The 16,038-nt window shown below is 41.6% G+C and overlaps 1 protein-coding gene across 1 annotated transcript; it reads right to left on the bottom strand.

Moving 5' to 3' along the window:
• Positions 1 to 5,465: 5,465 nt before the first annotated feature.
• LOC149821101 (protein VAPYRIN-LIKE-like) lies at positions 5,466 to 7,456 on the bottom strand. The gene is made up of 2 exons (XM_089983415.1): positions 6,366 to 7,456; positions 5,466 to 6,114 (listed from the first exon to the last, which is right to left on the bottom strand). Exons 1-2 carry the CDS (start codon positions 7,374 to 7,376, stop codon positions 5,617 to 5,619), a joined length of 1,509 nt encoding a protein of 502 aa, XP_089839541.1. The 5' UTR covers positions 7,377 to 7,456; the 3' UTR covers positions 5,466 to 5,616.
• Between the last annotated feature and the right edge of the window lie 8,582 nt (positions 7,457 to 16,038).

Here is a 16,038-nt window from a genome sequence, read left to right as displayed (position 1 = left end):
GGATGGCCGAGCCTCTGGTGTCATTTATCAATAGTAGATCTTTCACCTAATAGAATTTCTTTATTCTTTGCAGCACACCTTTGTTTATTTGAATTTTTTGTCAATTTTACTTTATATAACCCATTACTGGTCGTCCCTCGCAGAAGCTCTTTCTCAGATTCTTGATACTTAGCACAATAATGTTTAGGATAAAATTCAAAAAGCGCATTATTGTCACAAGTAAACTTGTTTACTGAAATAAGATTTTGAGTGATGTGTGGGATATGTAAAATATCTTTAAGAGCAAATTTAACATTATCAACATGAAATAAAAAAAAACGGTGTTATGAATGCGCAAACCTTATACGTCACCTATTTTAATGGCATCCTTCCCTTCGTATGGCTAGTGGATACAGAGAGAGTTCAGATCATGGGTGACATGATGTGTTGCTCCTGAATCCAGTTACCAATATTCTTCATCCATATTATAAGTAGAAACACTGTAGACATGAGGTAGAGAGTTTCTTGGACTGTTCGGTTTTTTGGGCATGTTTCTAGTGATTTGATAGTATTGACGTGTTGAATGTCCAAGCTTATCACAATATTGGCAAATAAATTTTCCTCGATCAGATTGATCTGCTGCCCGTATACTTGCCTCTTCCTCTTTGTTGTCCCAAGGTTCTATTATTTCACGGATTTCGATCATATGTTTGATGTTGGGTAAATTTTTTTGACAAACTATTATTGTTGAGTTCAATTTCCTCATGTTCATCATCAATCAACTGTGATTCTTGTGTTAATAGCATATCATAAAGTTGCTCCATCACGAGAAAATCATTGTGAAACATGAGATATGTTTTGAAGGCAGCATAGTATGATGGAAGACCTCTGAAGGCATGCATAATCATATTCTCGTCACTCACAGGTCGACCAGCAATAACAAGTTGATATCGAAACATTTTTGCTCCTTGAAGGTACTGATTAATTGATTTAGTACCTTTCTTAGGAGTCATCATATGTTCTTTTAACTACATAACATTTGATCTAGATTGTGCAGCATACATCTTTCTAAGTGTGTTCCAAACTTCGTATGAAGACGAACTTCCAAGACCAATAACATGAGCATGCATTGATTCAAATAGAGAGGAAATGATCTAGCTAAGTAACAGTTGATCACTCTTTATCCATGTCAAATAATCAGGATTGACACTTTAGGTTTTCCCATCACTTGATGTAATGAATTTTAGTGGAAATTTCTTGGTGCCATTGATGAAACCATGCAAATCTTAAGAGAACAATAAGGGAGTAAACTGTGAGTCCCAAAGCAAAAAAAATTACGTGATAAGTTTAGTCGACAGAAAATACTAGACTTGTAGGTGCAGGAAGTATGGGTTACAGAGAACTTATCTGGGTCGATGAAGATGATGGGATTGTCCCTCATCCAGCCATGATGGACACAGAGCAGCAAAAATGACTGAATCTGAACCGACTGAAGCACCTAAAATGACAATGACCCCAGCAGCATTATCGAGTGTTTGAACTAGGTTGAATGAGAGAAAATGATCAATAGATGGTTGCTAGCTCTAATAGTATGAAAGAGCATGCAAACCACAAAAAACAAACACCACACGTTAACGTGGTTCGATGGGCCACATACGTCCACGATATCTCACAGCTCTCAACACCACTGTGAGTTGCCTACCATGCTTTTATAACAGTTAACAAGATAGAGGAGATCTCTTCTACATTTCCTGAGTCTCTTATATAAAATCGTGTGAACATTTTGGAAGTTGCTTACATTAGATTTTCTATTAAACTGACATGAGTTATTTCCTTTTCGCAGATCCTTATCTTCCAGGTCTCCTTATCTTGTTTCTCATAGGTGAGCTTGCCATATGGGTTTCTTGCTGAAACCGTCAGACCTGGATCAAGTTTATCTCTAACACAAAGCACAGTTTTTTTAAAGTGGTTAAAAGGGTTAGGAGATAAAATTAGTCAGGACCTACTCTCTCTCTCTCTCTCCACGAATCCCATACCACACTACTAACTCGTTTGGGACCAGGTTACTTTATTTTTTCAAGTGCACATAATCAGGCACAAAGAGATTATAATAGTTACTATTTTGTAGTGTCTTTGTGGCAATTTTACTATTTAGAAAAAATGTGCATTGTCTATCCTCTAATTGTACTTTCAAGACTGTCTTAACCGATCTTTTGGAATAGGTCATGTACAGTGCAGAGCTTTACTGAGTGAAAAATGCATTGAGTGTAGAAATGTGCGATGGTAGCATGGTATGTGATAGGCATCAATATCATCGTTAGTGCATCGTTATATGATGGCACAGACGTGGAACATTGTTTGGTTAAGCAGTGCCAGCAGATGAAAGGATGTTGCCTTTGGAGATTTGGTTAAGGACCTCTCAGCTTACAGTGTCCCATGCGTAGCGGTTGAACACACGAGGGTGCATGTGGGTTAAAGATAATTCTCCCAGAGATCACATTAAGTGATTCCAACCGAGTATAGTGACTCGGGGCTAGGCGAGAGAATGCCTAGGCACCGACGAATGAGTTTGGATGGTGCTCTTCACTATATATGGTGTTTAATCATCAACTGGTCTTCGAATTGAGGATTGCAAGGTCTTGTTCCTTCAATGACAAGGTTTTGATGTAGTGTGTGCATGGAGTTGCAATACGCTTCATGACACGCAAAGCTAAGGTAAGTTCATGTCCCTTTCGAAAGTGATAGCTGGTATGGGACGGTTGTGCACTAAGCGGCATAGACTACATAGAATACGCGTTGGAAAATGTGTTTGATCAGCTTCTGCTAGGCAGCTGCACACAAAGTGGTTTATAGGGCCAATGAAAATGATTCAACACATGGAAATGTGTTGGTGCATAGCCTTTGGCTGTTAGGCTGTTCAGATTGGGCAGCTTGGAGCATCGACAAAAAATTCTATGCCTGTGACAGAGTGATAGAAAGGCTTGCGGTGGTAAGGAAGAACTGTCGCACCGCACTAGCTTATTGAAAAAGTAAGTCTATGACAAATTGACATCAGAGCAGAAAGATTCATGGAGACCTTGTTGTTCATTGTGTGCGACACTGATGATTTATCTTGATTACGCAAATTTGTACAGCTGAAGTATTGTTGACCAAGCATAGACGCAAGATGTTGGCAGGATGGTATGGAACATCTTGACCATGGTAAGCAGAAATATAAATTTATTGTTCAATTGGCTAAGAGAACGTAGATAAGTCAAAAGATTCATACTAGATGTGTGTTAGGCTCATACGTGGAGTGTGACGTTGTTTGACTTGTGCATGCAGAAAATGCACGTTGGATTCAACTGAATGAATTTGCACCTTTGAGTATAGGAGACTACTAAACTTCTAGAATCTCTTCCAAAATTGTGGGTTAGCGGAGTGCCCATGTTGAGCATAATGCTCATTGTTTTGGTTCATTGAGTTGACAGGTCCTCTATGGATTGTGTATGCAAAAAAAGTTATTGTTCATGGCTCATCGATTTTTGCGAAAATGTTTTGTTGACTTTAAGAGAGAGTTACAACATGTTGGCTCTGAGAAGAGAATTGCAGCATTGGGCCAAAGGTGCCCTTATGAGGACGAATGCCTAGGAAGACACTTTTAAGGACTACTTTGGGGTGATACGCAAGATGACGTTCTCCACTTGAGGACTAGTTTGGATCATTGAAAAAACATAAGTTGGTGCATAAGAAAGTTGATATTCTCGTGGCACGCATTGGTGGTCGTCTTTCTCTGCGAGGACCACGAAGGGCTTGGAATTGCCCTTGTTGGGGTTGAAAGTCACCCCAGCCATGAGCATGAAGATGATAAGTTTTTCGTGCAGGCGATGATGACTCATTTATATATGAGACTACACTAAGGTCTCACGAGGAAATAATGCTCGATGTTGATAAAGCAGAAGACCAATGTCTAAGCGATCAAAGATACGTTAAGGAATGAGACTTGACGTGTTAAAGGTTACGATGATAATAGATGTAAACCCGAACAAGTTGAGTAGGTTGAAGAAAAAGAGTAAATCAAAGATAAGTACAAAGAAAAATTGACATATCAATGAAGATTGTATTCTTACTTGCATCGGCATTGTCGAGGACGACAATGGTTTGGGTGAGAAAGAATATCCCAAACCAATCTTTTGGAATAGGGCATGTGCAGTGTGAAGCTCTACTAAGTGAAAAATGCATCGAGTGTAGGAACACGTGGTATGTGTTGGCTTGATCGATGACGTGCGGTGGTAGCACAACACGCGATACGCATTGGTATCATCGTTAGTGCATCGTTGTATGGTGGCACAGACGTGAAGCATTGTTTGGTTAAGCAGTGTCAGCGGATCAGAGGATGTTGTCTTTAGAGATTTGGTTAAGGACCTCTCGGCTTGCAGTGTCTCACGCATAGCGGTTGAAAGCACGGGGGTACGTGTGGGTTAAGGCTAATTCTTCCAAGGATCACATTAAGTGATTCTAACTGAGTATGGTCACTCGGGGCTAGGCGAGATAATGTTTAGGCGTCGGTGAATGAGCTTGGGTGGTGTTCTTCGCTACGGTGTTCAATCATCAACTGGTCTTCGAACTAGGGGCCACAAGGTCTTGTTCCTTTAGTTCTGAAGTTTTGTTGTAGCGTGTGCATGAAATTGCAATACGCTCCATGACACACAAGGCTAAAGCAAGTTTGTGCCTCTTTCGAAAGTGATAGTTAGTATGAGACGGTTGTGCACTAAGCGGCATGGATTATATAGAATACGCATTTGAAAATGCACTTGATAAGCTTTCGCTAGGTAGTTGTGCACGAGGTGGTGTGCAGGGCCAATGCAAATGATTCAGCATATGAAAAGGTGTTGGTGTGCGACTTTTGATTGTTAGGCTGTTCAGATTGAGTAACTTGGTGCATCGTGGGTTTGCGAGAAATCCTATGCCTGCGACATAGCAATAAGAAGGCTTGTGACAGTAAGGAAGGACCGTCCTTATTGAAAAAGTAAGCCCGTGACACTAAGAATATTTGAGAATGATGGTTGATTTTCCGAAAACCGATATGAAGTAGGCCAAGTTCAAGAACCCCTTTGGACTCCATTTCAACCAAAATTTACCTCTAGGCAAGATTCCCCCACAGCTTTACGCTCCACAAGATACGCTTGATCTGTTTACCAATTCATCCAAGTTTTGCCTTTGTTGTGGAGAACACTACATAATTGTTAAGAATCTGATTCTATATAAAAGATCTAATAGAGAAAAGGAAGTATGATGCTATTCAAGACAGTAGTAATTTTGGAATTGCACAAATTTAACATATCATACAAGGGATTTGGATTATTTAGCCCTCAAAAAGCATCTTAGGCTTTATCAAATTGACTGTATATTTTCTTCTGCCCCCACTAAGTTAACAAATCGTGCTTAATTGCAATAAGAAATTTCCTGTTTAAAGTCGTCTTAGGAATTGTCGGCAACAGTATATTCTCTAAGCATCATACTACTTATTTTACTTTAACTTTACTAATCATTTCATAGTGGAAATTAACTAAGAACTAACAAAGCACTAATGTAACACACTCTGTACCAGATTTTACAAGCACACGTAACGAGAATACTACCAACAACTCATAGCAATTACAATGACAGTGATGACGATGACGATGGTGTTGACGCCCAAGAAGAGGAAGATAAGGAGGTTGAAGATGCAAGGCATGAAGAATCAGCACCCTTGCTCAATAGAAATTTGGAAATGAATGAATAACCCATGGCTGATGCAATGTAAAGAGGTGTAGCCCCTCTCTTAGTAACTGCATTGACATCAGCTCCCTTGCCAACCAACAATTCAACTGTTTCACTACTGCCCCCCTCCACTGCACAGTGCAAAGGAGTATGCCCTTCTATATCTTTGCAATCTACCTCCATACCATATTCCAGTAACAAGCCAATTGCCTTGACATGCCCCTTGATGGCAGCACAGTGCAAGGGGCTCCATCCATATTGATCCTTCCTATTCAATCCTTTGTTTGCACTAAATCTTCTCTTCTCCAGACAAGACTCTAAGTCCTTTACATCACCCTTCCTTGCTGCTGCAAGAACCCTATCTCCACTCTCGAGCATCTCGACAACCGATTTCTGCGAATCAAAAAGTATATCTTAAGTTGCAGCTTGTACCAAGAGTTAATTGTCATCCAAACAACAATAGCACGAAAGCAGAATAAACTGTTTCATAGCTACTCGTCATCCAAAACAGTAAAACCAAGTTTTTAAAGCTTCTAAAAACAGGGTTTTGCTTTAGATTTTTTTCTTTTCGACCAGGTTTTTGGAAAACTAGGGTTTTTTCACACGTCGTCGAAGCAACCTTTAAGGTTTTACATGTTACTTACATGGCCTTTTTCTCGAGCAACATCTATAGGAGAATGACCATGGACGGTGCAAATTTGTGCATCAGCACCCTCTTCAAGAAGCAACTCAACAACTGTTGTGTCTCCATTGGCTGCCGCTCTGAACAAGGCGGTGCGGCCATCATTGCTCTGTGCATCCTTTCGAGCATGGACTTCGAGGAGTAGTCTCACTGATTCGACGTGACCTCTGCTAGAGGCAATGTGTAACGCTGTCCTTCCTTCTGAATCCCGGGCCTCGATGTCGGAACCAGTAGTTGCTTGCTTTACCAATTTAGACAACACATCAATCTGGTTCCAGACAGCGGCAAAGTGGAGGGCGGTCCAGCCTTTAGGATTCCAACAAGCCGAGGCAGCTTCAAGCAGTGCTCTAGAATCATTGTTCTCTTGGTGGGGCAGCTGTCGCTTGAGTATCTGCCAAACAGCATGTACATCACCATTGTTCGTGCAGTGGCGCAGCAGAAGAGCACCAACATAGGCGACACGCAGCTTGACATCAAAAGTGCGAGGTTTGCAAACAAAGAACCAATCGAAGACGGATTCGGCTCGCGAGTCCGGTGAGAATTGCGCGGTCTTGATCAGGAACCTGTCAATAGTAGACCTCGGGAAGGTGGGGGGAAGATGAGATTGAGGCTTGAGCACAATTTGGAAGGAGATATGGGAAAGTGGCTGGATAAGTCCACTTGGTGGCTTCACTAGGAACTTGTCAGGGGAGGAGGTCTGTACCTTGAAGGCAATGGGAGTGGTCCGAATGAGGGACCTAAGGTTAATGGTGGTCTTGCACTTGCATCCCAATTCAAAATCTACTCTAACCTCATCCTCAGCCACTTCAATCAAAGGTTGTATTTCCTCCATGAAAGAAAGAGAGAGAGAGAGAGAGAGGCCTCTGTTCTTGTTCTTGGTTTTGGCTTGAAGGATGGGGGCAATATTTTGTGGGTATGAAGGTGAGAGATAGAGGAGCCATGTGCAAACAATAGAATGGTGTTTTGTGGTCATTTTGTCTTTTTGTCATATCGGTTTGCACCAGGCTTTGCATGATTGCCAGGGCAACATTTTCGGTTTATGGGACACGAACTTTTTTCTCTCTATCTCTCTCTCTCTCAAGTAGACAAAATGGCTGGGCAGGGCTGGTCCCTTGGCCCTGGTAAAAAAACTTTTTGGATGAGATGACTGAGCCAGCCATGAGCTGGGCTTGGCAACTATCCTCTCTAATGAATGATTAGAAATGACTGCTTGAACCAGAGGAGCCTCAGAACATGTGAACAGACTAGGTATGCGTGAACCAACAGTAATTGAAATGATGATTCCAGTGCCTCCACGTAAAGCAGTATTGACATGATGTGAAACAAACACAAACTGGGACCACAATTGGCTGGAAGGCCCTTGTAAGACATGCAGGGTGAACCTGATTTGTGCTGGGAAGCTTGGTCTTTCACACCAAGATTTTATTTTTTTTTAGAAACATTTACAAAAGCACGCTTAACTTTTATCTTATATACAATAGACAGCTAAATTTTGAAATACTAGAAATACACGCCTAACCTTTGATAATTGCTTTGTAAACTAAGGATGCATTTGTAATATTTCAAAAGTTAAGTGTGTCTGTAAATAGGCTAAAAGTAAGTCGTGCTTTTGTAAATTTTTCTTTTCTTTTTTATAACAACGAAGAGAAACCACAGCTTTTTTTTTAATTGCTGATAGCCCTGTTTCGGCGTCCTCGGTGTAAAAACCAATAGGCTTTGACAGTGAACAGTGAACAGGGTCTAAGGCCGAGGCCCGAATATATATATTATAAGGTGTGATGCAAAAGGCAGAAGGTTAGGACCGGCTGTGCTTTGACAGTGGACAGAGTCTAAGGCTCAGTATATATTCATCCATAGATTAGGTATGAACCTTATGTTTGAGCGACATTGTTTGGTGCAACCTAAAGCGCTTACTCTCGCAACACGAAAGTGCAGGTTCGAGTCATAAGCAGTCTATGCAAAAGGAACAAGGTTAATTAAGACCGATTCAGACTGCATCTCCTTAGGGGGCGTTTGACTGCCTGTCCTTGAATGGACAGAACACACTGTCCTTATTCAGCACAGAAAAGGACAGACATGATGTTGTTCAGGACACTCAACCAATGGTGTTTTTTAATTTTTTTTGAATACTGTCCCCCCGCCAGAATGAAAAATTAGTGTCTGGTGCGAGACAGATGTGCAGAACAGCGCGTTGGCGAGTCACTGCATGCACGTCCCATGTGACGCACAATCAAACGCCCCCTTAGTACCCCAAGATAGACTGCTTGTCACAGACTTTTTTTCTCTGCGCTTCTTGTCTCAAGCAGAGAGAAAACTTGGTGGGCTTTTTGGGCCGTGCGACACAAAGCTTGCCTTGGAGGCAACAACTACTTAGGTCTAACAGAAGCGAAGTCGAGGCAAGGCATATCTCATGCACACTTAGTACAACACAATTGTCTTAAGCAACAATGTTAAATGAGTCGAAAGCGGGGCGATGCCAAAGCGTTTGGCGCATAGGCTTTCAAGCCAATGAGGGATGTGTGTGTCACTTTCTTGTAACAAGCGCATGAGCAATCAGTGGTCGTAGAGTCAGCTACGCATCTGAATAAGCATCAAAGATATTGGAATGAGCATCAAGTTCTTGAGACACGATGAACGAAGAGCATAATGTATTTTGGGAACTACAGGCCCCACAAAATGCAGTGCACGCACTACGAAAAACCCCTCACTATGATAGAGGAAACCTTTTGGTCCCTAACCTAAGTCAGTTTCTAGTATGACGTAGTGAAACTCCTTGGACAAGAAGAATCAAAGTCGCTCGACATGCACTTGTTGGGCTCCTCGCCTGTCTGAGATACTCATGAAGAATTTGCATACTCATGAGCACTCCGTGCACTACGATAAGATACTCACGAGATATAGAGATTACCAAAATCAATATGAAGCTGTCATGAAGTTCCCAATAACAAATAAAATAAGGCCACCACCAAGATGTGTGGTGTAAACAAACTGTCATAAAGTTCTGAGGATGTAGGTGGTCCATTGAGCAAAGCAATGTGACCACAAGCAAACGTGACCCTGCAAAGAGGGCCAAGAGAGCAAAGCACTTTTCAAGCAAATGACTTGGTCCTTCGACTTCTTTCAAGTACAGGTTGGGCATGAAGTATCTTCACAGTTCGCTCACAAGCACCATTCAGTAGATGTTTGGCATTTGAAGGGTGTAGCATGGAGTGTTTGCAGTGTTTGCTCCATGAATATGAGAAGACTGATAGAGCATTTGGATACTCACACTATCCGAGTAAAAGTGAATATCCCTGAAACAGTCGTCGATATGTGACACTAAGTCCTGCTAAAAGGACAAAACACTAAGGGCTAGTAATCATGACAATGTCAACAAGTGTGAGCAACACCAAGGCAAGATGCCCAATAAATAGACCAATAGAGTGGGAGAAGAGAGGCATTATGACGAGTTTTCCCCACTGAGGTGCATAAAATCAACTGATTGTGCTACGTGATTTCTATATCGCATTATCGCGCAAGCATTAAAAGCGAGCAAGCTTTGCCTGCTAGATTTACTACTACCAAATCAGACTGAAGCAAAGCTCATCACCTTAACGTGCTTAAAGAGGAAAAGGTCACCACAACAAAGTACCCAACCGATAAGTCATATCTCGTACAAAAATAAGCAACTGCAGTAACGAACATCACCAGAAATCCTTAGAAAGCATTCCATAAACACCTCGCTAAACTGGGTAATAGCATCTGTCGGTAAAAGAAGGGGCGTAGTGGCGTGTAGCATGCACAAGTTTTTATTATGTGACTTTAAGCAATAGGGAGTAGAAAAAGTGTAAGAGTCACTTATGAGTCTTGAAACTTGATCATGCAATGATCTGCCTCAAACAGTGTTGTAAGTACCCTTGATGTAGATAGACTTTTGAGTGTAAACTTCACTACAACTCACACTTACAATGTATTGTGTCACGATCAGTCTGTCACGAATTGACTGATGAAAGATAATGCCAACAAAGAAAATGTGAACTAAGACAATTTTTGTTTTGATAGCAGTTTGGACGACTCTGATGACAACCAAAACTAACAAACAGACTCTGACAACAGCTTGAGGCAACTCTCTGACAACAGCTTGAGGCAGCTCTGATGCTATTTTGATAAGCTCTTATATCAATATAGTATGTTATGATATCAGTTGTCACAACCTTTTTCTCTTCACACTTCCTGTCTCACACAAAGAGGGAGCTTGATAGGTTTTTTAGGTCGTGCAACACGTAACTTGCCTTGGAAGTGAGAGCTACGTAAACCTAGCAAAAGCAGATTCAAGGCATGGCATATCTGATGCACGCTTAGCATAATAAAATTGTCTTAAGTAGCAATGTCAAACGGGTCAAAAGTGAGGCCATGCCAAAGCCTTTAACGTATAAGCATCCAAGCTAATGAGGGACAAGTATGTCACCTTCCTGTGACAAGTGCATGAGCAATCGAGGGTCGTAGATCCAACTACACATCCAAATAAGCATCACAAACATTTAAGTGAGTATCGAGTTTCTGAGACGCACCAAACGACTGACATATTGTATTTCAAGACCTGCAAGCCCCACAAAGCACATCGCGTGCCCCACGAAAAACCCTCCGCTACGATGGAGAAAACCTTTCAGCCTACAACGTAAGCTAATTGCTAGTATGATATAGTAAATAGGTCATCTCGGTTCGGTATAGCCATTACTAAATTCATTTGAACACCTCAAAGCCCCTTTGAACACCTGGGCATTACTGGATCCAACGTAACGAGATCTTTCTCAAGTCAGATTCATGTTCGGATTGAAAGCTATCATCCAACGTAAACCTGATTAAAATGGGATATGCATTTTAAATATAAACACTACAAGAAAACAGGTCATTGCCAACGATAATTGTGATCAACAATAGTTAATTTATAGTCAACAATAATATCAACCATAATAAATATCGTCGCACCAGGCTTGGGCTTTTTAAGATTGTTTATATTACTATTTTTGACAATAATTATATATCTTTAATCACAACAATAATTATCATGGCTATAAAACGGTTGGCTCTAGGATATCTAGGATATCGTCGATAATATCATCCTTAATGTGACGATAAATATCGTCAATAATATTAATTAAATATGACAATAAATATCATCAACAATATTAATTAAAACCGATGATAAATATCATCAACAATAATTATCCTCATATTAATTTTTGAAGATCATATATGTTGACATAGCCAACTACAAATATCACCAGCTATGTTTTTAAAACCAATGATAAATTATCGTTGACATAAGAAATATAGTCGACTATTTTTTTGTTCAAAATAAAAAAAAAATTGAAGATAGCCGATGATAAAAAGCATGAGCTATATTTCTTATATCGATCATAAATTATCATAAGCTACGTTAGTTTCAAAATTAAAAAAAAAATGGATATAACCCACGATAAAAAATAGTCAGATATATTAGTTTCAAACTTTTAAAAAATGAATGATTTACTAAATAAATTTTGCAAAAGAGAACCAATGTGGGCAGCACCCGGTCAGGCTGCACTACAAGAAAATTGTTAATTAGCGACGGATTTTTTTCGTCGCTAATTAGCGACAGATTAGCTAGAGAAAACTTTCTTCATGAATCTGTCGCTAATTAGCAATGGATTAGCGATGAAACAACTTTCATCGCTAATCTGTCGCTAATTAGCTTCAGATTAACAGCAATAATTTTTTGTCGCTAATTCTCAAAACAAGAAAACCATTTTAGCGAAGGATTTAGAGAGGGAATTTTTCCGTCGCTAATTAACGACGGATTCAGCGACAGAATATATTATGTCGCTATTTTGGTATTTTGATTTACGACGGCTTAGCGACGAAATTATTTCGTCGCTAAGCCGTCGCTAAATGTCGCGTAAATCCCTAATCCCATCCCTCTTTCTCTTTTCCTGTTTCGCTGTCTTGCTCCCGCCCGCCGCCCTCTCCCTCCCGCCGCCCTCTATCCGGCCCCCAGAGTCCACCGCTCGCCAGCCGCCGCTCCCCGTCAGCCTCCCGTCACCGCCCGACGACGCACAGGTAATCGCTTCCGTCGGCAGGGGGTTGACCCCCCCGCGTTTCCGGAAGGGGGTCGCCTTTGCGTTTCCGGCAGCAGGGGGTCGCCCCCCTGCATTTCCGGCAGGCAGGGGGTCGCCCCCCTTGCGTTTTCGGCAGGCAGGGGGTCGCCCCTCTGCGTTTCTGGCAGGGGGTCGACCCCCTGCGTTTCCGGCAGGGGGTCGACCCCCCTACATTTTCGGCAGGCAAGGGGTCGCCCCCCTGCGTTTTCGGCAGGCAGGGGGTCGCCCCCCTGCGTTTTCGACAGGGGGTCAACCCCCCTGCATTTCCGACAGCAGGGGGTCGACCCCCCTGCGTTTTCGGCAGGGGGTCGACCGCCCTACATTTATGGCAGCAGGGGGTCAACCCCCCTGCGTTTCTGGCAGCAGGGGGTCGCCCCCCTTGCATTTCCGGCAGCAGAGGGTCGCCCCCCTGCGTTTTCGGCAGGGGGTCGACCCCCTGCATTTCCGGCAGCAGGGGGGCGACCCCCCTGCGTTTCCGGCAGCAGGGGGTCGCCCCCCCTACATTTTCGATAGGGGGTCGACCCCTTGCGTTTCCGGCAGCAAGGCGCAGGGGGTCGCTCCCCCTGCGTTTCCGGCAGCAGGGGGTCGAATCGCCCCCCTGCGTTTCCGACAGGAGGTCGCCCCCCTGCGTTTTTGGCAGCACGGCGCAGGGGGTCGCCCCCCCTGCATTTCTGGCAGACAGAGGGTTGCCCCCCTGCATTTCAGGCAGGGGGTCGCCCCCTGCGTTTTCGGCAGGCAGGGGCTCGCCCCCTGCGTTCTGTGAAACTGCATCAGCCTCTTGTTTTTTTTTTGGCAGGTGGTGACTTCATTTTAACACTGTGTTTTTTGCAGATTTCTCAACGGAACTCGCTTGTGCCTCGCCACCCGTGGTAAGTAAGTGACAAAAACAACGCAAATCGGGTAAATACCCGTGGTGAGTAAGTGATGCAAGCGCATCACATGTTATTTAATTTATTGGATGTAACACTTTATTGTTCACATACTCACTTAGTTGTTGATATCTAGAACTGCTTTGTTGGAGTTCGGAGATCATGCTAAGCATGATTTTAATGTATGAGAATAGAAGTGTTCTTATTTTTGGAGTACGGATTTCATGCTAGGCATGGTAGTAGTTAGTGGAATATTGAAGTGTGTTTGTTGCAGGTACATGTTTGACATTTGTCTGATATGAATGATTTCGATGTATTGTAATGTTTGATGTGATTGTATCCATGCTTGCATGTAGTTACTTTCAATTTGATTATGTCTTCCATGTGAAATTGTATAATGAAAGCATGCTTCAAATGGATGTATCGTGTCATAAATAGTTTGCACATGAAAATATTAAGTTATCAATGCATGCATCATAATTCTTGTGATTGTATGACATCATATATTGCATGATAAATTTGATATTTTCTTCATCATAGCATTCTGATGGTTCTCTTTTAACTGGTTAGGATACTATTTGTAACATCATACGACAAAATAACTGCAAACCGTGAATGGATGTATCGTAGGATAGTGGACAATGAGTTATCGCATGAATATATGAATGGTGTTGACAATTTTATTGAATTTGCAACAGCAAGTGTCAGTACAATGGATCCCACATGTCAGATTAGGTGTCCCTGCAAGATTTGTAAGAATAATCGATTTGTAGAACCTCATGACGTTAAACATCACCTATACAGGAAGGGTTTTGTGAGTGATTATCAAAATTGGACGTTTCATGGAGAAGAATTTAGAAACAATTTTGATGCACGGGTGAATGTGGAGCATGTTAATGCATATATGAATTTGATATTTGATGTCGCAGGAACAGAACTCGGTTCTGTTATGAGTCCTAATGATGTAAGAACTGCAGTAGATGAAGAATCATCAAACGATGCCACTAGTAGATTTTATGATTTACTTAGAGATGCTGATGAGCCACTTTGGAACGGTTGTGAGAGTCACACTATCTTGTCTGCAGTTCTTCAACTAATGAATTTGAAGTCCGAGTATAATTTGAGTCAATCATGTTTTGACCGTTTGTGCATGATTGTGAAGAGTATGTTGCTCAAAGATGAGAAATTGTCACAAAATTTCTATCGTGCGAAAGTTATGGTCAACGCTCTAGGTATGGGGTATAAAAAGATAGATGTTTGTCCAAATCACTGCATGTTGTATTTCAAGGATCAGGAAAACAATATATCATGCCCGTCATGTGGGCATCCTCGGTTCAAGCCAAAGACAAGAGGCAATGGTAGCACGAGATCAAAGAAAGTTTCATACAAGTCGCGTCGCTATTTTCCTATCACTCCTAGAATGCAACGATTGTATATGTCTTCAAGGACAGCTAAACACATGAGATGGCATGCAAATAAAGTTCGACACGATGAAGACAAGATCACGCATCCTGTTGACGCTGAAACTTGGAAGCACTTTGATCGTACTCATCAGAACTTCGCAATGGAAGTGTGAAATGTTAGACTTGGTCTATGTACAGATGGATTTAATCCATTTTGGGGTAGATTAACTCCATACTCATGTTGGCCAGTATTTGTAACTCCATACAACCTTCCACCAAGCTTGTGTATGAAACGTCCAAATCTTTTCTTGTCTTTGTTGATCCCTGGTCCGACCTCACCTGGCCAAAATCTTGATGTATATTTAAGGTCATTGATTGATGAACTAAAAGTATTGTGGGATGACGGTGTTACTACGTATGATGCCCAAAAAAAACAAAAATTCAACATGAAGGTCGATGTTCTATGAACAATCAGTGACTTCCCTGCATATGGTATGCTATCTGGTTGGAGCACACATGGGAGGTTGGCTTGTCCGTACTGCATAGAGGATTCCAAAACTTTTAGATTGAGGCATGGAAGGAAGCCTTGCTGGTTTGAGTGTCATCGTCGATTTCTACCCAACGATCATCTATTCCGACGACAAAAGAATGTGTTTAAAGCAGGCACAACTGAAACAGAAGGTCCATCCTCAAGATTGTCTGGCATAGAGATTCTAAGAAGATTGTGATACTTTCCAGATGTATTAACAGATGCCCGCAGTCCTACACCCTTCCGTGGATTTTGGAAGGATCACAATTGGATGAAGAAATCTATTTTTTAGGAACTACCGTATTGGCCGACCCTATTGATACGACATAATTTGAATGTGATGCATATAAAGAAAAATGTGTTTGATAATGTGTTCAATACAGTAATGAATATTAAAGGAAAAACGAAGGATAATTCGAAGGCCCGTATGTATTTAAAATTAATATGTAAAAGACCAGAATTAGAACTCAAAGAGTATAATGGCAAAGTACTGAAACCAAAGGCAAAGTACGTGCTCGGACCTGATCAAATAAAACATGTATGTCAATGGTTGAGACAACTGAGATTTTCAGATGAATATGTCTCTAACATTGCTCAGGCTGTGAAGATTGACGATGGACAGTTATATGGGTTAAAGAGCCATGATTGTCATATATTTATGTAACGATTGATACCCTTAGCATTCCATGATACGTTAGATAAACCTATATGGGGGGTA

The sequence above is a fragment of the Nuphar pumila genome, chromosome 12, assembly GCF_984573655.1.
Source record: "Nuphar pumila chromosome 12, dmNupPumi1.hap1.1, whole genome shotgun sequence".
NCBI lineage: Eukaryota > Viridiplantae > Streptophyta > Magnoliopsida > Nymphaeales > Nymphaeaceae > Nuphar > Nuphar pumila.
Note: the sequence above shows the minus strand (reverse complement) of the source record. Positions and strands in the feature narration are given on the sequence as shown.